At 37.8% G+C, this 24,129-nt stretch overlaps 1 protein-coding gene across 2 annotated transcripts in view; it reads left to right on the top strand.

Moving 5' to 3' along the window:
* GABRB2 (gamma-aminobutyric acid type A receptor subunit beta2) overlaps nucleotides 1-24,129 on the top strand; it is a 179,180-nt gene that overhangs the window by 94,396 nt on the left and 60,655 nt on the right. For both annotated transcript variants that reach the window (XM_068959609.1, XM_068959610.1), the window contains exon 6: nucleotides 4,263-4,345. In XM_068959609.1, coding sequence (XP_068815710.1) covers nucleotides 4,263-4,345 — 83 coding nt within the window. The remainder of the gene's footprint in view (nucleotides 1-4,262; nucleotides 4,346-24,129) is intronic.

Here is a 24,129-nt window from a genome sequence, read left to right as displayed (position 1 = left end):
TCTTCTTACTCATCGTAATCAGTCAGAGCCACTTCCTTCCAGGGCGAAGACAAGTTTCTGTTGCTGCTTCTGCCCCGTAGCTGTGCTGAGCTGGTGCAGCGCGGAGGGGAGTTGAGCGCTGTCTCCACGGGTCGTTACCATTGCTCTCCGGGCCGTCAAGGCTGTACTTTCTACACTGGGGATGTCACAACTATTTAAGACCGAATTTTTTTTTTTTTCTCCCCAAATCCCAGTGGACTTTTTAGGAAGAGCAAAATCACTGGTTTGTTAAAAAGTGTGCCCTAAGTAGTACTGGAAAATAAGAAGCATTAGTACTACTGCAATATTATCTGCGATGGGTATTATCTTCTGTATCAGTTATAGTTTGGTAGTGTTTTACAAAGCTTTCTCATGCTTTGGTGTGAGAAAGGAGCAGTGCCAGTTTCTAAATCTTGTTTGTATTATGGAACCTCCTTGTCCTCAAAAATAAGTTATCTGAATTATTTTGAATTGTTGCCAGCAAATATTACTCTCCCTGAAGGTTACTTGGGGGGCATATTTGTTTGCAGTGTAACTATGCTTGTTTTGACACATCAAGTTTTCTTTGGGGCTTCTTCGTAATACTTTATTTAGTCTGTTTAGTGTAGCTTTGCTTCAGGCATCTCCCCTCCTCGGCACTGCATAATCAGTCTACATCCAAAATATATATCGTAAAGTAGGATGCCAAAGACTTATTTGCATTGTTAAGAGTCATAAATTGAAATATCACAAGGTTTCTGTTTCATGGAAAGGAAGTAAAAAATTAGTGTCTTAGACAATTCTGTAATGTGTTTCATCTCATCAGTGTTTCTTTGAGAGCACTGTATTCAGTTATTATCTCTAATGACTGTAATGCATTGAGTCACAGTGTTGTTTTTTAAGAGCTTTCATTTTTGTTGTTTGTTTTCAAGGTTATATTATGCCACATACCATTTTATATTTTTTGCACTGGTCCAGACTGTTTAAAAATATTTTTAATCCTCTTACGAAAATTGAAATAGTCTCTTCCCCAGAGCAAAGTTATATGCCTGCTTCAAGTATTCCTAGCAGCTGTAGGGAACTGGTGTTTCTTCCTCTGTCTAAAAAGACATAGGTCATGTGTCTTGAATTTTAGAGTATTGAAAGGTGGTAATCCTTGCATGCTCTTGCATTAGTAATTTCTTTTAGCTATTCCCCATGCATTTCATGCCATAAAAAATTACCAAAAGGTAGTTTTGTTGTTTACATAATTTTGAAGCTGAGAGAGAGAATTATTTCTACTTTCCCAAAGGTGAGAAAAGTCAGATAACAATATGAGAGAGGTATGAAGAGAGGAGAGGACAGATTTCTTATTTTATTCCAATAGATTTGCATTATGGATAAGAATGAACAAGCTAATTAAATTAAATACATTATTCAGACCTACTGTTTTGGTTTGATTAAATCTCTGCTCTACCAATTGCTTTTTGTTGCTGTAGTTTTTTGGATTTTTTTGTTTGTGCTTTTTTACTGTTTTATTCTTTACTTTCTGCTGAGGCAAGGCACTGCGTCTTTTAAGGATTTGATGATGTGCCCTACAGAGCTTTTATCCTAGTTGCAGCCTTTGACCCCTCATGTAGTGTTTGCTACACCGAAGAAGATCCTACTCGAGATGTGTCGGGATTGAGACTGCTCAGCTAACGCAGCTTCAGCATCAGTGTGATGAGACCCTTTCCTGAGAATAGCACAAGCGTGGTTTTGTCTTCATGGAGAAGACTCTGGTCTGGTGGACTCTAGTAGGAAGAATGTATTAGGTGCAGAGAAAGTTATCAGAAAACTTAGTAACCAACCAAGTTTCTATTTGCTGTGATTCTTTTGTGCGTTTAGATCTTGGCTGAATTTATGCTCACCTTTTTCCTTCATGAACAACAAGCACCTTTCTGAAATTCTTCTAAACCGTATGGCTTTTATTTACACATATAGAAATGCTGAGGATATTATTTTTTAAGAATATGGGCAGTAACTTTTTTCTGTCTTCCTCTTGAAAACAAAATGTTTTTGTTGAAGTTTTCTCCAAAATGATCAGTCTTACATTGGCACCTGACAAGATTGTCCTTCAAAATTATCGAAAAAGGAAGCAAGTATGAAACGCAGGAGATTTTTTAACACTAGGTGCTGCTACCTGCTCCATTTACATTTACCATCAACACAAAGGTATGTTCTTGAGCAGTTTACTGCAGTTAATGTTGGAAGATTTCCATTCAGGGGAGCCAAAGGGTTCATTTCTCCTGCTTTTGTCTACTCCAGGAAGATCTATTTTATTTTGGCTTCCTTTCCTGGCATTTGAATCAGGATTATGCAGCATTTGAAGAATTTGAGGTGATACACACTTATTGGAGGAAAAAAAAAAAAAGACAAATATTTTCAAAAGCAATATTATGAATAGCTATGTAGTGAGTGAAGCAGGAACTTAGCGCCAAAAGCTGTTCCTTTGTTACCAAATTCTCTGAGAGCCCAATTGATTTGATTTGTCAAAATGTAGAATTAAGAGATCTTGTCTAGATTTACACAAAAGAGGTAGGACTTAAGTGTTCATAGGAACAGCATGCCTCCACTTTTCCCTTCTTTACACTGAGGAAAAATTCACAGGGATTTTTTGGGAAATGGTAGGAATGTTGGATAGGACAGTTAAGGATACTAATGAAAAAGCTGAAAGTTTTTGAAAAGTTTGTAAGTGCCTTCTGGAAAGGATTACTAAAATCAACTCTGAGCAAATTTTGAGCCTCTCTCAAGAAGTTGCAGTTTTCTCCTTCTAATAAATTATTATTAGGTATTTAAGGAGGAAAAATAAGGTCCATCAGTGAAAGAGTTGGTGCTCTCTCGTCAGATTCAAGAAGAGTGTAAAGTAAGTTACTTAACGGTTATTAAACAGTCTAAATATCTACTATGAAAGGCCTACTATAGCTGTCAAACAGAGGGATGGGTTTTGGGAGGAAAACTGTGTGGGTCACCCAGTCACTGGTGGATCCCCTGAAATTCACAGCTATGTAGTCATACTCCCACCAGGCTGCATGTGATGTGGCGGTCCGTCTGTCCGACCGGGTGCCCTGTCGAGTTTCGTGGTTGGGGCTGAGTTACTGGGCCAGCCTTCGCCCAGAAGAAAGCGGGTACACCCGGCTGTTTTGCGATACTGAACCTTTTTTGCTGATGCGGAAGCTGATTCCCTCCACTCCGTCGGCCAGTTGGCTGTACTTAACAGGCGGGTGTAATAAACGAGTGGAGAAAATCCTTGTTTCTGTGATGAGACTATGCGAGTAGCACTGTTTGGCGGGGGGAAGGCTTCCGTGAGGTCCAGGGGGAGAGACGAAAGGCTACAAACCTGCCAGCTCAGGCACTGAATCCACACGTGTCCCTCCGTCGAGGATGCGTAGACTACACCAATTGCTTGTTCGCAGGTTCCAAATTGTAATGTTTTTATGAAGCACTACAGTTATGTAAGACATTGTACGCTCTCAGGAAAGAAAAGAAGATTAAGAATTGATTTTTGCCTACACATGAGAAAGACTTGATAGGAACAGAGTTAACGAAATTCTGCTGAGTGTTGTGCTTTGGTTACTACCCAGCTCAGGGCTAGTCCTCCGTGAAGTCTATCAGCAAAAGATTTATTGATGGCACAGATGTTTCTCTCAACATGTAAAAGGCACACTTGACACACGTTAATGTTAGTACGTTTCACGTAATCTGGAGGTGCAAATATGGTCATTTTGAGAAAACAGTCCTGAAGACGTTTGCTTGCTAATGTATTTCAAAAATAATCCTTTATTTACAAAGTGCTATTGAACAGAAGGAAGAAGAATTAAGCTTCATATGAAGGGATTAGGGTATTAACCCAGGATGTGAAGGAGGTGTGTTTATTCCTCTCTAGATTTCCTCTGCCACCTTTCTGTGAGCCTTACCTTTTGGCTTGAACTCCTACAGTATAAAATGGAGGAATTATTGCTATCTTAATTGTTGGCAGCGATATTGTCAGGATAAACTGGTTAACAATTGTTAAGCTTATAAGTACTCTGATAATGGTGTGTAAAGGGAAAACTGGCTGCTTGCCTACTAGTCTGGCATACCTTTCTTAGAACAGCATTAATTACAATAAGTAGCATATAGAGTATTTCAATAAAAATAGCCAAGTGTGTCAGTTCTGTAGAAAAATATTCTGTTCTTTCAACCGTTTGCAATCAAAGAAAGATTGGAATGAGACATATTAACAAGCTCTTGTGTTTCCTTCCTAGAATTACGACAACAGCTGCTTGTATGATGGACCTACGGAGATACCCGCTGGATGAGCAGAACTGCACGCTGGAGATTGAGAGCTGTAAGTACTTCTGCAAATCCTACTTATTCTGTGGTCAACTGCTTCAGACTTTATTTCCGTATTTCTTTTTTTATGTGTGTGTTTTTTTTTTTAACATGCTACTAACCTAGTTGTCTTTGTCTGATGACATTTAGATCCTTGTAAACACATGTAAAAAAATAGCTTTCCAGATGGATTAGTAATTTGTGGCACAAGGATTAGCAAAAGTTATTTTGTATTTTGATGGACAATTTTCAGCTTTAAAAGTCTCATTCAAATGCCTGGTTGGAGTTCATGTGACGAGCATGAGGATTATTATCGGTTCTTTATCCTCCTCTACTGCTGAACTGTGTAGCTGCTTGTTTCCATTTTTAAATGATGACAAGGGTTAGATTTGTCTGTGGAGTAGATGTTTAGCAGGTTTCCTCCCCGCCCCCCCATATCCCCTGTTCTATAGTTAAACTTTCAATGCTCATGAAATGCAGCCTATTCTGTAGGCTGATTTAGTAGCTGGTCTCTCTACCAAGCTTTCCCTATAGATAAAATTTGTGCTGTGAACTAAAATTTCGTATCTCTTTTCTCTGAAAACTCTTTAGGGAATTCTATGTACAGCAGAGAAAAAACAATTTATGATCATTTTTATAAAGACAATATTGCATGCATGCCTTACTTGGCACTCTAATTAAGACTGTGTCAGCACTTTCAAGGTACGTTTCCTTTTTCAGAAGAGCTGTAGATAACTCAGCTGGGGAATGTTATTAAGTCCAATATGGCAAGCAAGATGAAAATTAATGGCGTATTTTAAGGTACACACAGAAGTATGTGTATTTTTAAAAACTTATGTGTTTAAAAAGAAATTACGAATGAACTATGTGCACCCTGGAGTTCAAAGTGATGGTAGCTTTTACTGCAGTCTAACAGCAATGTGGTTCAGCTGAGCATCTTTCTCCTATTCTAGAAAGCGTTTAAGTATATACTTTAAACTTGTTTTCAATTCCATTCATTTTAGTGTAATTTAAATGTATGCTAAAATCCCTCCCCGAATTACATTTGTGACACTTCTGACTGAAATAATTCACATGCATAAAGTAAGCAAATGGAGTCTTTATCATTAAAGTTCATTCCTTGCTCTGTGCTGAAATACATAAACAGCAAATGTGATTATGGACTTTACTCTTTGAAAAAAAGATAAATGTAAAATCTTCATTTTATCGCAGTTGACTACAGAATTCATATTGATTGAATTTGATTCAGGATTTCATAACTGCAGTCTTTTAAAGTCAACCTATTGTGCTGCTAGTATGAGAGAAGTATTCTGTACTGGCATAATTGTGTTGAGGTCTAGAGAGTTTTTTGTTTGTTTGTTTGTTTTAAACTGAGAATGGGGCTTAGGCTTCCTATGTCAGCATCTTCGAATCATTAGTGTAGCGAGGACCTGGAATTTTTCTTTTTTACAACTATGCTTGTAAGGCAGGAAATTGGGGAAGCTGGGAAAGCTGTAAGGCTTTCGGTGAAAGCTGCCTATTTCCAAAATTGTTTAAACAGAGTCAACACAGGTTTAAACACAGTCAGCACAGTCTTACTCTCTGTGCAAATGTAGCATGTGCGCAATATCAGCAGGGTGGTACGCTTTTTCTTTCATTTACTTGGTTCAATGTCTGTGTGTAAGGGGAATACTATACCAAACAAGCACAACTTCTATTAGATTAGACCTTAAACTGTTGTTATTTATATTGTAGAGGCTGAATTTTTGTAGAAACTCCCAGGAAGAGATTGTCGATGAATCTTCGGGCGTACACAAGTAAGGTTCCCTCCCTTTCAGCTCCAGGAATGTGCGTAATCCCCCCTGTCCTGTGAATTGCTGAGATGCCTCCATCTCCCTTGGGATTCACAAGCGAGCAACTCCCCTTCCTGTCATGACTGTAGAACCCACTCTGGGAAGTATTACCAGAAAATACCTCCCAGGTCAGTCTTTGTGCAGAACAGAAAATTAAATGAAATATACCCCTGTTTTTCAAGGAGAGCGTGTGCTCTTGATTTATACTTGGAATGGGAGACCTGTGGGTTGAAATCCCGCTTTCGTCCGATCTGGAGTACAAGTTTGAACCCAGGTCCCTTACCTTGCAAGCAACAGTCCTGGAAAACAAGGTACTGAGATCTTCTCTTGAAATTATTTTTCCACTTCGTATGAACTTCTTAGATGGGTAAAGTAAATAAGCCTGAAAATGACCTCTTGAGTCATTTGGTGCAGGAATTCAAGTCTTATCACTTCTGTGAACTAGTTAAGCTCCAAGTGAAAGATTAGCTTGGTTTGTTGCCTTGCCGATTCTATTGGATACCTGTTTCAGACCTGTTTTCTTGTGATGGTTAGAAAAAGGTTTCTGAATTCCATCTCAAGTGTTTTCATGGCCAAGAAGGCATGAAATTATACTCATTCCTTGTTCCAACAATGTTTCTGAGTTTGTCTTCTCCAGCCCTGCTGTGACCTTCATAATATATTTAAGGAAAGTAATCATATTTTCTCATAGGTTTCACTTCATTAAACTAAATGTGCCAGTCCCTTTTAGCTTTCTCATAAGAGCTAATTCTCCGTTTCTCTTAACATGCTAATACTAGTTTCTGCAGTTGCTACAGTTTGAATTTGTCATTCTTCATCAGGAGTGACTGGTACCATAAAGAGTATCTCAGATTAAATCTCTGTTATGCTAGGAAATTAATCCTGCCCTTTCTCCTGGACATGATCCTAGAGCCACCTTTGCCTTTCTCCACAACTGTATAACCTTCACAGATCATTGCCTTTGCTGGACCAGTATGCAGTAAGGTCTTTCCTTTCCTCACTTGTTCTGCAGCTCTAGCTGGGCTCTAACTTTTTATAATATTTTTTTGCCTGGTCCTAAGAGAACATGACTTAGCATTCTATAATACTGTTCACACTAAATCAGTATCCTTAATATTGCTACAGTCCTCAAGGTTATCCAGGTCTTGCTATATTTGTTCTGATTGTTCTGTCTTACTGACGCCTGCAGATTTTGTTTCATTAGAAATTTCATTAGCACACAAATATTAAAGAAGAATACTAATACCAAGAAAGAGTGTGAGGAGCTTTGCTTATAATCATCCCCTATTTTGAGTGTGATCTATTCTTTCAATGCAATATAATTTCCTGCATTTTTATACAGCTTTACTAATGGTCAGCTTTTAAGATGGTAGCATATCAAATGTTTCAATGAAGTCTAATTTACGTATACTTTGCTTTAAAAAAAGGAGTTATTAGCTGACCGGATCTGTGTGTATTATTTAAGCCTTGGTAAATTTTGTCCTAGTCTCCTGCCATTCCTTCTCTCTTTTCTCATTCCTTCCTGCCCTCCTGTTATTGATGCCAGAGTGATAGGCTTCTTGCTAGTTGCCTGTATCCCTTTTTTCATATGTCATTGTGTCCACTGAAGTTTGTGGCCATCATCAAATCTAGGTTAATTTTTATTAATCTAGATTTGAATAAATCTATATGAATTTGCAAATTAGAAATTATGGTAACAAACAGTTGTACGGTAAAGGTAAAATATGAACAGAGAGAGATGGTATCATCAATTAAGAGATAGAAGGGACAGCATTTTTGTAGTATCGACTTGAAGTAGTGTTAGTGACATTAGATGCTGAAAGTGTAAAAGAGGAATATGGCCCATTCGTTCAAAAAGTATAAATTTTGTGAACTGAAATCCTGTTTTTTGACAGATAGGTAGCTACATCTCTGTGATCATTCTTTGCTTTCCTCAGCCTTACAGGGCAGAAACATTCTGAATATTTCTTTTCTTCTGATATTTCTTCATCTGTAGGCCATCTTTTCCCAGAGAGGTCTGATCTGAGCGGTTTTACTTTTCCCTTTCTTTTTTATTGCCCAACGCACTAAATTGTGGGGTTATAATATCAGAGAGAAATCAGTTTTGCCGTGTATTCATTTTTTCATTTTTTTTTTCCCTTTCTCAACTTGCAGTCAACAGAAAGTTGTTTCCTTTTCAGTTGAATACTGACTTCACTCAGTAAAATACCTCTTCGTTCTGATACCTACCTCTGCCACTGTTGTATGAAATGCTGAGTTTCTGATGATGACATAGAATAATTATGTTTCTTCATTCTCTCCTACCTCTTCCTTTGAAAGTGAGAGTTACAACTGTTAAATTTGATAGCTAATCAACCATGATACTAGAGGAAACTCAAGACAAAAATAAATACTAGGGAGTTTACAGAATACTGGTTCATATTTATATAAATAAATAAATAAATTCGTATTGCACATCCTCCAGCGTGAAGGAGGGAAATGAGTGTGGATTTTCTGAATATCTTCAGATGTAGCTATTCAGTATTCATCTGGTACGTTTGGACCTTTGTTCATTTCAATTGTACAGTGACACCTAAAGGCATGGAAATTCACTTCCGTTCGTTTTTCTCTCATTTCACGATGATGTTTGGCATAGCTATATTTATATTGCTCACGAGTCATTGGTTATACTGAGGTATCATTCAGAAACTGCCTGCCTCCTGACAACGATACTTTCCCATTTCTTTGTTGCTCTTCAACAAACAAGGACTTATTGAGCTTCTACGTAGAAGCATATTCTCAGAAACTTTTTTGGTAGTGTATTAAAGATGTGGTATAAAAATAAATATATTAAAGCCCTGTGGTCTGAGGCCTTAGCAAGCGGGGAGCGTGCCGTCGTGCTTATTGAACAGGAGAAAGGGCAGAGTCCAGAACACAAAAGAAGTCAGAAAGAACAGAAGAGAGAGAGTATCATTGCTCCCAGTGGCTGTGCAGCCCAGTATCCTCTGTTACCTAACTAGATATTCTGAAGTGTCATCAACAAGAGAAACAGAAGTCATCTTATTGTACTGGAGGTGACTTTACAAGTATAGCTAAGGCACCGAAAAAAATCATAGATACTTTTTGCTGAAGCCTTGAGTACTTTGCAGATGGCTCCTGTGGTCATCAATCAAAGCTATAATCAGGTCAGACGGGACAAATGATAGTGTTCCCAGAGCCAACCACGCAACACTTGTCTGGGTTAGAGGCGGATGTGCTTGATGCCAGGCGAGTGACTCTGCCAGTCCCTGGGGAGGGGAGCATTCAGCAGAGGAGGCTATTGTGGGAACATGTCATTTCTGACATTTATACAATAATTGGAAAACTGAATACAATTTTTCAATTTTGTGCCTTTGGAGATTTTAGAATCTAAATAGTGATTCTTCTCTTTTCTTTTTCTTTTTTTTTTTTCCTTTTTTCACTTATCAATTTTATTGTGTAAGCCTTTGTCCCTTCAGCTAAGTCTTTTTTGCAGAGTGGCTCTTGTGCAGGAAGAATGTTCCTCTATCAGTAGAAGTTGACCTTATTACCGAAGTTCCCCCCTTTTCCTCCTTGTGCATCATCTGTACATTTGGATGTCTTAATTTGGACTACGGCAATTCAACCTGTACAGCCCTTTAGGGGAAAAGAAATGCATTAAGAAAGAGTAATGAGCCCCCCACTCTGTGGTCATGCACTCTGGCCATTTCATCAGCACCGTTTTGTAGCCGGGATTCCTTGGGTCAGGTATGGCATTCTTTATTTATCCTTAGTAATTTCATCTCAAGTATATCTTAAAAGGAAAAAGGTACAGTTTCGATGGTGTAAAGCACACTGGTAAGGAATAGGAAATTCTTCACTATGTAGGTAGGATGATTTAGTAAGGACTGAAGAAAAAGTAACTGACTCTTGTGGCTAGTATGAAGAGAGGAAGTTTTGGCTAACCATCAGTGCACGCAGTCGGGACAGGCTGCGTACAACGGAACCAGAGTTTGCAAGGTTTTGGTCACCAAGCACGGACCACCTCTGGGGACTTCTGCTAGGCCCTCATACCAGAGCTCACATGCAAGGTGTATTTTTCCCGTGACCCTAAGGGCAGACAAGAAGGAAGTCCTTACTCATATTTTCTTTTTCTGAGTGGACTTTTTTTGACAGTGTGCATCTTGGAAGCTCTCATAACAGAAATGGGAAACTGTGCTCTATACAAAGCAGCAAACAGTGATATAGAAAGCTTCTTAGTGCTTTGAAGCAACCTAGAGGTAAATTCTTGACGGGAATCTAAGATATTAATATCCAATCCCTATTTATCAGCACTGGACAGCATAGACAATGTAGGTTTCTACAAAGAAATTCATAGCTTGAATTTCACTTTTAAATCATTCCACAGTTGACTATGGAGAAAATAAAGCTCATAAAGATACAGAGACAAAACGCAAGCAATTTTAAAATTTCCAAAACATTTTGCCTTTAACAACCAGTCTGAGTTGTGGTCCATTTGTACTTACTGCACCTAACCCTACCTATCACCAGGGGCTACTGGAAGCAAAAAGGGCCCTGTTCAAAGGGTCCGTATTCAGGTAGCACCAGTTTAATTTGCTAGAGGTTTTGCGAACTAAATATCTATGAGGGCATCTCTGCCATGAAAAGATGACATCCAAGAGAAAGGCATATAGCTCTAAAAGTTTATCTGATAATCTCAAATGCAGTAAATTAAGTGGAAAGCTGGTGAATATAGCACTTTACAGTCAAGGATATTTACAAGGCAAGGATATCTGAAGTGCAGTTCTGTACCTTAGGTCTGCATAGTATATGATCTGAGATTGTTACTTATTATTCTCCTTGGAGTAAAATTATTTTTATTAAAAAGGTGCTTTGCTTAAAACAGTTTAAAGTCTTGGTTGGGTCAGTGGGCAATTGAGGCAGAATCCTTGGTGGACATCAAGTCTATCAGCAATATACAGTGCTCTTCTAAGTTCTGTTTTGGTTTAGGCACAATAGCAAAAGCAATTACAGTAGCTTGCTTGCCTGCCTGTGGTTTTCACTCTCTGCCTGGTGCTTCGAAGAATGTTGGACCAGATCGTAAGTAATGATAAAACTGCATTTGAAACTACAGAAATCTCCCTAAGGGGCAGAAAAAATATGCTCAGTGCTGACACACATCATCCTTCTTGCAAGAGGGCATGTTACATAGTCTACTGTTGTTCCTGGTAATAAGTAGCCATTGTTTTGAGAAGGCAGTAAAGCAAGTGGAAAGGCAATATTCTAATCAGTGGGTTAAGGTGGCAGCACTTTTTGAGTTTTGGTCTAATGGCATAGTAATTTGTCATATGCTTTTCTATAATCCAGAATATGCAGGTGTATATGTAAAATAAAGCAATAGGTACCTAATTATTTGTGTATTTATGTATTACGAAAGACCACACACACAAGAGGTATTCTATGCTTAACTCTCAAACCATGGTTAAATTTCCTTAATTTGTCCGTGGACAGCTATTGTTACTCAGCTGCCTGCTTGTTTCATACCAAATCTTTTCTTCAGAATGTAGTGCTGTTCTAGAACCCCTGGCATGTAATGCCATTCTGTCCTCAGTGTATTTCTTCCATATGCTTAAAATATGGAAGTTTTCCTTACAGAAGTACAACGCTTAGGTGTCCTTCAACTCGTCAGTGAGTTTTCTGCATGTATCTCGTAGTAAGTAAACTACCTCACAGCTCTGAAGGAACTTGTTAACCGTTTTGAGCAGGAAATTCCTATCTTTTATGGGACATAGGTTAGAATAGGTGCTTCCAACCTGAAAGTGGTGACAGCTGTACATAATGTTACAGCTTTTTATGTCTGACTTTGCAGTGAGATTTGAGAATAATCTTTTTTTCCTCCCCATTCTCTTTCCCTTTTTTAAAAAGCAGAACCATTATTGACGTACGATGTCTTGTTTCCCTGTGATGTGGGGCTTGCTCGATTCACACGGTGCTGAACAAAGGTTTATTCAGGACTTGATGAAATGACCTAAATAACACAGTGCCGTTTGTAAATAATGCACTTACTCCAACCTCTGTCGAAAAATCTTGTATGTGGCATTTGTCTCTCCCTTGCAGATACAAATGGTAATGTATTCTTACTAGGTTATTTCTGTGGAAGAATGAAATGTTCTTTCAGTGTTCGTATGTAGTATGTAGTCTGCTTCAAGCTTTCAAGCTTGCTTTCTCTGGATGTGACCATTTTATGAAGAGAGCATCCATTAGGCTTTCTGTGAGGAGCAAACTTCACAAATAGTTTAATCTATGCTTTAAAAAGCAGGGCAAAATCTAAATTTTTTGATAAGAGCTTATTTCAATTACAACTCGTGACTCATTACAGAACTAAGACGCTGTGTGACAAATTCAGGCTTACTGTGATTTATCTAACTGCCTGTTCAGAGTGGGAATTTAAGGGTGAAGCAAGATTGCAATCCTAATTGTTTTGGAGACTTTGAACATGAAATCTTTCATAAAAATAATAATAATAAACCTTCCTCGATGGTTTTTTTTTCTTCCTACAAGTTGGCATTTCATGCCATTCACAGATGTACAGAAATGTTCCTTCATTTTACAATTCCTATGCACTATCGATTTTTTGAGGAGGAAAAGTTAAAATTGCTTTTCCAGTCTGGAAAACGGAGAGGACCATCCTTTTCTCTGTTAAGAGAAACAAAAATTATTGAGATAAATCACTGTGCCCACATGTTCAGTCTCAGTGTGCTTTTGAAGGTAAGTCAAAGTAAGAAGATGGTTAATAAGCTTCTGAAGGTCTGGTCCCTCTTTTAAAAATAATTTTGTTGACATCATTGTCTTAGCAGGAAACAGAGTTGAAAGCTAATAAGGCTTATCCTCCATAGTATCATTTTACTGAAAAAGTCAATTACCTTTTCCTAAACGAAATAATTTCTTCAACATGGTACAGCTGTTATGAAATAGTAATATTTATCAGATGCTGGAATCATGTGACCTCAGGTCTTATGCTTCAGAGGGCAACTGCGACTGTAATCACTTCACAGTGATCTTGTGCCCGTGTCTCATTCCAGTGAAGATCTCTGTATCTCCTCAGTGCTATGAAAAGAGTTGAAATATGTTTCTATAGTCATTATATAATTTCCTAAAATAGTTTCTTTTTGCAACGTTTCTCTCTGTTTTGGAGAAAGTAAGTATCAATTTACTTTCACTGTGAGAAATCAAAATATGGTCTACTGATTCCCATTTAACCATTGATCAAATTATACTTAGCTCTTGATGTCTTTTGTAGGCAAGGATTCAAGAGTAGTCTGTGGAGAAACTGATGAAAATGTAGCTAAAGCCAAAGGCCCTTTGTCTGATGGTTTCCAAAAAGGAAATAGTCACAAAATCTCAAGTATTTTATCTCTAAAAATAGTTGATTAACTCTTTATCCTAAATTTTATATATTAGGACAAATAACTATCTGGATACATTGGCTTCTGAAATTTAAGTATTAAGCAGTATTATGTCTGGCTTCAGAAATTCTCGTACTCATTGTTATGTTTCAGCAGTGAAAAGTATTCTTCTTGGGTAACCATACTTGTCCTTCATTCATCAAGTTACATTACATGCATTTAAATAAAGTTTTATTTTTAGAGTAATATGTAAAACACGTCTAGCAATAGGAAGGCACTTGCCTGAGTACAGTTTTAGTCTGATCTGTATTTGTACTTGGCCATTGATCACAGCAGTTGAAATAGTTATGCAAGTGCTGTATCAGTTATTCATTTTGGGGAAGGACTAGAAAATGCAGGTTTGGATCATCAGAAATCTGTATGCAGATTCAGGTGAAATTTGACAAACAGTGTTTTGGCCTGTTTAAAAAAAAAACAACAACAAAAAACCAATGACAGCTCATATCCTACACTATGAAACAGTATCATTCCCTCCCTTCCCCTTTTTCCAGCAGTCAGAGATTTAGTTGGGATTTAGTGGGATTGTTCAGGTCGCTCCGGTGCTTGAAGAGAGCTGAACTTGTGCCTTGTGAGAGAACCCGACTGTGCAGGCTCCCACGTGCTCTGGCGTGGGTCACTTCCCGCTGATACTATTTGATTTGGTATCAATTCCTAGAGCAGGAATTGGAGCTTTGCCTTCCAGACACGAGCCTAACCTGGTTAGGATCAGTGGCCCCAGCAGAAGAATAGAAATGTCTGTTTTCTCCAGCGGTTCTTTTTATTCTTACCCTTCATTTCCTTTACTTTTCTTACTGATGCTCAAATGATAAATGTTTCACTTTTGGTCATTTAACGGGGGAAAAAAAATCATCATTGTTTTTGTTTGAACATGAAGAAGCCAGAATGAACAAGAGCTTCTATTTGGTTTCATTATGAGATGGGAATTGGGTGGAAAAAGGGCTGACTTTTCAAGTGGACAAGCCTGGAAAGCATTACTTTACCTTGGTGGAATAACAGAGAAGAAATTGGATTAGCAGAAATAATTACGAGATTAAACATTATGATTTTTTTCATTCCTTTGATCAATATCTTGCACCTCTCTAATGACGAGTGCTTTGTGAAGCAAAGTTATTTTCGTTCGTTTGCTCATGATGTTTCGTACTGATAGTTCAGACTGTTCAAAGTCTGCCTGTGTCTAGCAAACACAAGCTGCTTTCTGTTACTGGATACAGTCCCATTTTCCTGTGTCTTAAATCTATGTAATATAGAGCTCAGAGTCAGCATTGCCTTATGATAGCAGTAGTTCATTTAAAGAGAGTTCAGTCATAGCTTTGTCCAACTTTTGGCGATGCTAGGGGAATCAGTTGTCATCTCCTATCAGTCTAAAGCTACTGAGAAAATGCCGTTGAGTGCAAGTCATAAAAGGAATACTTCCAAGGAAGTTCTTCTAGCTTTAGAAATACTCTTAATGTGTACTGAATATTATGGATGCTGTATGTATGCGGCATACTATCCAAAATTACTTGGACAGTAATTCAAAAGAGTTATATATTCTATATATGAAAAATTCTTTTAGCTCTTAGATAAGAATAGTTCATACTTTCTCATGATGTGTATTTGTTCTGAGTCAAGACTAAATTCAAAGACTGCTTTTATTATGCTGAAGTAGACTCAAAAATATATTTTGTGAAAGAATATTTGTATAGGAAAGAGTATCTAGTGGAGAGAAATTGTAAAGATTATAGTCTCAAGCATTTATGTAGTATTTATAAAAGGTTTTTTTTTTTCTTTGCTTATGGTTGTAATTTAGATATGTTCTTTTCAACATTGCTTTTTGTGTGTGGAAAGAGAAGGCACCAAGTAGATTATTTGTATATGCCTATATTTCAAGACATACTTCACTGAAGTGAAGAAAGGACCTCAGGAGATCTCTAATCTGACCTCCCCTCAAAGCAGAGTCAGGTCTGAGGCCAGACCAGGTTGCTCAGGGCGTTTTGTCTAGTCTGGTTGTGAAAACCCTCCAAGGACAGAGACTGCAAAACCTCTTTGGGCAACCTCTTCCAGTGGCTGGCTGTCCTAAAAGTGAAGATGTTTTGTTATAGTTGTGAAAAGGCACCATGTTGTTAAACTGATTTATCCTGTCCCAGCATGCCACATCCGAATTAAGTATTTACTGTTATCAGTCTGAAAATAGAATATAGCAAGTGTTGCACAACCTGTCATTCCCTTTTTTACTTCTACAATACAAGTCATGTAACTGAATAACAGTATCACGAGAATGCTCTGAATGGATTACTGTATTATACAGGTAGCCCTATAGTTTGACAAAGGCATCTATGAGTTAAAGTAAAAAAAAAAAAATATTTTTTTTAATATAGGTTCTCCTGGCACCGTATAATCTGGTCCATATCTCTTAATTCCATTGCACAGACTCTATTCCAGCATACCCACTGAAGCTTTTCAGTATACCTTGTCATTCTCAATCTCTTCCTAAAATTTAAAAACTCTGAAAATAAGGATTCTTTTCCACCCTGTAATGATAGAATTTTCATTGCAACATCAGGCTCAATAAAAAGCTTCTTGGTTTTTACATCTAAAAGGCATTTCCCTGAATTCTGTAACTGCACAATGTTTAAGTTACCTTTACGGTGTTTGGAGCGCGCATATGGATTGTAATTTCTGCAGGAATATGTTGGAAATGAATTTGTTTAGGTTACAGCTTTGGAATCGGTGCTATATCATATTTTACTTTTCAGCTGCAGAACAATTCACTGCTTACCTTCTATATCCTATGAGCTTGTCTTATCTTGTGATTGATGTAGCCATGGTCACCAGAATTTGAGATATCACCTCAACCCAGGCAGTATTCTGAAATAATAACAGGGTAATATAACAGAAGAACAAGGAACTGATGGAAGTCAATATTCAGTCATATATCTAAGAGTATACCTTTTTACTTTGACTTTTGATGTGCGGGTACTATACTTTAGTACCTTGCGTATGCAATATTGGAAGCAACAGCTTCTAATAGCAATAGCCTGTAGTTGTCATGAGTGGAATTAAATACCATGCTAGATCCAAGTACTTCTACTGATGCATGGAAAGTGATTATCTAAGTGTTTGGTTTTTTCGCATGATCTGTTACGACAATTTCCTGCTGAAATCACCATGCTTACTGTGTTTTCTCAAATCGGTAATGATAATCAATATATATCAGAAATGTGTGTAGTCAGTAGCAGACACAGCTTTGTTCAAGGCTAAAACCTGTGGCAGGCAAGAACTAGTTTTATTAAAGCAGAGCAGGCAGCCATATCTTACTGTGTGGGAGCTCATCCATGCACATCTGGGGCTCTTCAAGAAAACTGGAATTTTTCTTCTCGCCACAGCCTGGAGTGGTCAAGTCTCTTCAACAGCTAACTTCTGGAAGACTGATATGTGCCAAAGTGTTTCACAGATAACCTGAGTGATAATGAAATGCTGGTAAGTAAAGCTTGCTTGTGAATTTTGCTGTTATTCTCTAGTTTCTTTTTAGTATCTGGACCTTGTAGCCCATTATTTGACAGATGTTCTATCACAGTTTGATGGAAATTCTGGAAAGGGGGGGAAGAACACAGTAATACATTTTTCTTTCCTGTTTACATATGGTCCATCTCTATCTTTTCTTTTTTTTTTTTTTAGGGTCCGAGTGAGTAATGTAAGCAGTAACATTGGTGATTCGTATTCTGTCAGAATTATTGCCCTAGGGATGGCATTCACGCCAAGAAACTTCTCATTCTTCACATACAACTAGCACAACTGTGGTGACACACAATGCGGGGGACTGGATGAGTGTAAAGGAGTGGATGTGTCGCAGGTGTAATGCGTTTGTACTGTAAGTCCCTTACATGGCTCTGGGATACTTGGCTTTTGTGGTGTTGTGTATGTGTATTAACTGGAACATTCTCTTCCTTTCAGACTTCAAGAACAACCTTCTGCAAGACCCATGGTTGTATTAGGTAAATATATGATACTTTCCTCCTGCAAAACCTAGCTGAGTTCCTAACAAAGTTTGTTTTCTTGCTGACCAAGAAGAACTTGCCTGTGCCTATTTATGTTTGTATTCAGTTGTTATGGGAAGATGGGATTAAAGAAGTGGGTTTACATTTTGCTCTGAGGGCAGAAAAACCCAAATCTCACAGTGTATCTGAAATTTGTATTGTACCCTATAACATGCTGTATGCAGCACGTGCTGCTGGTAAAACTGTGGTACTGATTGTATGGATGTCGGAAACTTATTCTCATTATAAAATTGCAAGATCTTTGCTAGATGCATTAGCTTTCTTAAAGAAATAAAACTATGTTTTTACCTGATGTATCTGTGTGTTTCATTATGAGTAGAAGGAGTTATGAATCCAAAAAGAAAGGGACTCTTCCAAGTCTGCTAAGAGAAGATGACTGCAGGAGTGGAACAGCTAGCAGTTTATTTTTCTGTGCACGTAGTGGTCTTTATGTACTACCCAAAAATGATCTTTTTCTTTTGGGTGGGAGATCTTGGTGCAAATAAAGTGGCATTTGTACTGTGCACACACCTGTGAATTTGTGCTGCTGGCTGATGCCTGTAGAGACTTTCAGTCACTTTTTTTTTTCAAAGTTCTGTCTTTTTGCGAATGAACAGTGTGCTCCTGTTTGCACACATTTGTATGTGTACTTATTTGACCTGGAAGCTGTACTCAGGGCCGTGTTGTTCTGTTGTTAGATGCCAACTTGCTTTTGATCTTAAGGAATATATAAAAGATATTTGATAGGTTAGGTTATTTTGCCTGTTGCAAATGCTTGCAACAAATGGCCGTAATTCTTACCAAACATCACATTGTAAATACATTGGTGCAGTTATTATTTAACAATATTTTTCATGTTATTATGGCCGTATATGAACAGGCATCTTAATCTTTCTCCAACTTTGGAAAGTACCTTAATATGTCTTGCTTTTGCAGGAAGCTCTCCAGCATGGTTAAAACTTGTGCTTTTGCCTTCTGGGAACACTGAATCACAGTTCAAAACCGGAGCTAGGGTGCTTTATCTGCTGCTTACCCCAGCCATTTCTGAGCAGGGCTGCCTTTTGACCGTCTTGTGTCCATGTGAAAGTCAGCAGATGTCTGCTGCCGTTCCATTTTCCACTGACTCTTGGTTTAAAGTACGCATAAGCAAATGATCCTTTTAATTTTTCCGCCACTCGCTTCACAGGACTAGTACTATATAGCCTCGAGGTAGAGTATTTGCAAATAGCAGTATCACACTGATCACCTGCAGTAATCTTTCATAACACTGTTGCAAACTGTAATTAAATTAAGAGCTTGTTATTTTAAAACTTTTTGCATATGATCTCTTCCACTTTTAAAAGGCCATCAGTAAGGCTTATCAGCAACTTACTGGGGAGATAGAAGGCAACAGAAGAATTAGATTGTTGACACTTGAGAATTGTTTGAATTGTTTCAATATACCATATTGTTCAAGCAAAAATTTGTGACACTTGATTGCCTGCTGAGACAAAGTCCTAGCTCAATTTTTGAAACTTATCTCCTTTTGTTTTTATTTAGACTTTTGTTTTTATTTCGACTATTCAGCGTTGATCGTACAGAAGAGCACGGTCACTTAGGTGGATGTATCTCTATGCCAAGTATGTGGTCGAGGTTGGTTAGTTGAGTTTTTGCAGGGGGAGGAAAAGAATTTTAACAGATCTGTTCAATGTTTTAGAAACTCAACATTTTACTTAGGATTCTAGCATTTTAAGCGACATCAGAAAAGTACTCGCAGAACGTGACAGGTCTATGGCATTCCACGGTAAAGCAAAGAGAAGAATTCATCTGACAAAAGAGGAGAGAGAGACTTTTACAGATGCCATGCTGAAAAGTACTTTGAGATATCCTGTCATGACAAAAATAAATGATATGTTACCAACCGATTTTGATGAGAGCAAGATTAGAGGCTACTCAGATTCTCTGAAAAATCAATGTGATGCATAAAAAATATTCTCAAAATTTTTTAAAACAAGCCAGTACTGGTTCTAGTTTAAACTGTGCTCTGTGATACATAACAAGGGAGAAACTCACTAGAAGTCTATTTAAAAAAAATCAAGATTTTAGCTTAACTAAATAACGTTTTAATACCTCAAAGTATTAGTGATTGTATACCTGTACCATTGTAGGAAAAAAGCTGTAGATGCCTGTTAATTCAAGTCTGTTAAATGTCACGGTGATACTCACGGAACAAAATGAGATTGAATTTATTCTCTTGATTCATTTTGATACCACTATTCCTTAGAGGAAAAATTAACTAACAAGGCAGAGTCCAGAAACATGTTGTAGATTCATCAGCGTAAGTGAAGATTCTTTATTTCATTTTTTCTGTCACGTGAAAAGGAGACAAGAATGCTAGCACCATGCGTACGTTAACTAGATAAAATCTTTAAATACTCTGGCGGAAGGTTTTCAGGTTGTGAGCATTTATTGCTCCCTGGCTACTGATTTAAAATATCCATCTGAACATGTTAATATACTGACAAAAACGGAACTACTTCTGTCCTAGATTTACGATTTTTCCTGGTCCACCTAGATTCACTCTCAGTAGTGAGTAGTTTCAATGACAAGGTGACCAGTTTAATTTGACTGTGTGAATTATATGGCAGTGGGGTGGGAACTGAATCTTGCACCTATGGGAACAGCAGTATTAATTTTGTCTCTTTTACAGCTGGCACTCAGCAAATAGAAGTTTAGATCACAGAGGAGTACTGAAAGTGAAATACTGTGTATGTGTGTGTCGGGGGGCTGAGATTACTGCTTCCCAGGGTGGGTTACTAAGGCAAGATACATATCAGATATTTTTTCAGGCACCTAAATCATTTCGCATTTTGTCTTAAAAGCAGAAGAAATCAGCTGTAATACCCCTTTAGGTCAGTATGCTTAATGCAAAAGCAAGTCAGCCCCGTATTACATAGCTCAACAGAGAGATTTGGTGCAAACCAGAGAAGAGCTGGGTACATGATGTTTTGTCATAGACTCGAGCATGGTTGATTGAAACAGTTATTTAATCTGAATATTCTCCATTGGTTTAAGAGGATAGTTACAAGATTAGCAGGATAAAGACGTTCTCGTTGCATGGCAGGCCGCAAGGATCTCCTCAGGGGTTGGCCAGCTGTTTTCTCCCAGGTGATTCCAGTCTGGTGTTTTTCCAAATCTGGTTGTGAACATAAGGCAGGCAGAGTTTCTCTCTATTAGTTTAGCCTCTGTTAGGAAAGATTTACTACCTTTAGCATATGCTGGTTTTGGTCTTACATTTGGGTAAGATTTGTTGACTATAGCAGTAAATGTTACTGTTGCCAAGGGCTGACTAGAACATGCTGGAATTCGTGAGGAGGTTTCTCCTTATTCAAGTAAAATGCTAGTTTCAGTGGCCTATGTTTGGTGCTCTGAGTTCGTCGAGGGAAAACGCCTGTTCCCGAGCTCTGTGGGCTTTTAGTGGTCAGCCAGACTAAACTGTAGTCTTACTTTTGATCACTGTTTTTCAGCATATAACTGCGTATCAGTATCAAACTCACAGATAGAATGATTATGAGAATTATGCTGAAAAGTGCCTATTTAGGCACCGTAAGTACTTACCTTACTTTTGACTGGATAAAGCTAAAAAAGTGGTGTTCTCTTCTGCTGCTGTACTTGTAAGATACCACAAAAGCTGTATGCTAGACAGCTTTTCTGTGTCTGTTTATAGAGTCCTGTGTGTTTTTCTGGGTATGAAATTTGCTATTGTGAGGGGGAAAACTTTCTTGAAAAGGCTAATGTAGTTGTCTTCCCTGCTTGAGTTTAAGCTAGCACTTCCCACCAAGTCAAGCTCCAGTGACCGTTTCTGTAAGTTTTTCTTCTTAGAATAGAAAAGCATCGTCTTGAATTGTAACTGTGACGTTAAGATGGACATTTCAGAGTTGAGAAGGATCTCAGGTTATGTAGAAACAATATAATTTTGTGATATTGTTTGTTCTTACTGGGAGAATACAGTGTTTTTGAATGTAGCATGTTTTCTTTAAAGACAGAGATTTAGGCAATCTAGAGCAGCTGCTTGTTTTTTAAATCCTTTTTCCCCTACAGGGATTTGGCTGATTGTGGAAAGTATTTTAGCCAGAAGGTAGAGTAAAGCTCACTGGGGAGACTCCAGCTGGGACTGAAAATACAGCACTGTTGGTTCCACATGATCATGAGTTAACACATGAGGCCCCTTGACTAGCCAAAAATGAACTCAGTCTGTTAAAAAGGAGATAATACCTTGTTTTAAGCATTATTCTTAAAGGCCTACATTCTGCTATGGCAAGTATAGATATATTTGCCACATTTCCTAATTTGCTTATGAATATTGGCTATTCCATGAGTGTTTGACCTTCCAAGAAGTAAACTCAGCTATCAGCTCAAGCACTGTCATCCCTGGTGAGTTATTTTGGATAGATTACAAATAGCTTCCAAAGGAAGGATAAATGTAAGCCTTAAATAATTATGCTGATGATGAGTAGGCAAGCCTTTTAGCTAGTTTTTTCCTTATCTAAATTATTTTTCCTATCACGATAAAAATATCAAAGTATTCAATATACTGCAAAAAATTTCTGAGCAAAATACCAGATTCAGTTGCACAGAGAAAGATAATTAGCAGATAGAGAGCATCCATTCTCACAGCGTCAAAGGAGGGCAGATGAGCCGATGCAGAGCTCTGCATATTTTAACCTGGACTGTTTTCAGTCCTTTTGTTATTTCAGTATCTGTCCACTGCAGTGCAGCTCTCTGCAAAAAGGAGTATCGAACAGTAATTCAGTGTTATTTTTACAGCGCGTAAAGTTCCACGTTCCAGTGTACGTGGAACTTTAAAGTTCTAATTTTATTTGTCATGGGAATGGCTGATCCTAGTGTAGGATTGATTGTTTCCCAGTCAATGCCAGGTAGAGGAGTCAGTGGCTCTGGTGAGATATCAGGAGATGCAGAGTCCTTATCTGCCATTAAAATCTGACCCCAATAAATGATAATTGAAAGCTCTTACCATTTAAAGAGGTCTGTGTAAGAAGAGAGATTCTCATCTGAAGACACTGTTGTCACAACTGGAACGCATGATCTGAAATTGTGCATACCTCTCTTCTGAGCCATGTTGCTCGTCTCTCATTATACCTATTCTTGATGATATATGTGATACTTAAAGACTTTAAATATGTTTCTATTCCAAATAATTGTATAAGAATGGGAGGATACTGTCATTCAAACTTCACTTTGGAGAAACCAGTTTGCTGAGTTTGATGGTTAATATTAGATGCCTACGTTGGGAGGTTAGGTTTCTGCTTTGAATTGCCTTCTGGAGAAGCCAGGTTTTTGGTGCTTTGTGTTGTTCTCAGAGGGACGTGTCTCCAGTGACTGTATGAATATACTCTTACCTTTGGAACCAATGCCTCAATATGCACAGCATGAAATCCTTCATGGAGTTTTAAGCCTGACTTTTTTCCAAGTTGATCAGCATAGCTGCATTCAACCGTACTTCATTACAATTAAGGAAAGAAAAGCAAAAATAAATATTAATTTATTAATTGACTATTTTGTCAAATTTTCAGAATAAATGTAACAATTTAGTTAAGCACGTATTTAAATATAATGTCCGCTGTCTGTTGTGTAACTTTATTTTGTATGAGGAAATGATTGGAAGTTATTTACTGGGTGCCTGCAGCTCAGTTGCATACTGTTGCATTTCCACTTGCTAAGGCTAGTGCAAAGAGACCTAGGGATGTAGATGATCAGATAGATATCTCAGAAATTTCTGGCTTGCAAGGATAGATTTGCTGGCTTATGAAAGCATGACTGTACTTTTATACATCTTGCTAAGGGCTGCATATTTCATTATAGAACAGGGTTAGTGTTCATTCCATTTTTCTCCTATTCGTATGCTCTATAGCATTTTCCTGAAAATTGATAGTAAAGAATGAAAAAAAAGTTCTGTAACTTTGTGAAAATTTTAAGAAGGGAAAGGTGGCCTCATTTGGGGTTTTTTTTCTTACAAAGTATTCCATTTTCTGAGCATGAAGAAAAACATTATCCTCCTAAAGACTAGCCCAATCAATGCAAAGGTTATTTGTGGCTGCTGATGTGAATTTTCAGGTTGTCAGAATCAAATATAAGAAGATAATTTTTATATAATATAAAATGTAATTTTGTTCTGCTGAATTTAAAATACAAGTTTTCTATTTCCCCTTCCTTGGTATACTTGGGGAAGAAGTGAGGCAGATTGGGTGAATGAGAGAGGAGAGCCCTGTATCAGCAGCCCTCTGTCATACTTTTTTTTTTTTTTTAAAACAGTGAGGAACTTCATTTCTTACCATCTACCTTTTTTTGTACACTTAAGTTTTATTGCTATGCTCTTTAGAGGCAACAGATGCCTTTTAGGATCCTACCAAGTTACCCCTCTGCTGCTTTGTTATTGTTTTTTCTTCTGGTCCCACGTTCACTTTTTTAATTCCAGTTTCATTCTCTTTCCTTTTACATGGCAGTCCTAAT

The sequence above is a fragment of the Struthio camelus genome, chromosome 13 (assembly GCF_040807025.1).
Source record: "Struthio camelus isolate bStrCam1 chromosome 13, bStrCam1.hap1, whole genome shotgun sequence".
Classification (NCBI taxonomy): Eukaryota; Metazoa; Chordata; class Aves; order Struthioniformes; family Struthionidae; genus Struthio; species Struthio camelus.
Note: the sequence above shows the minus strand (reverse complement) of the source record. Positions and strands in the feature narration are given on the sequence as shown.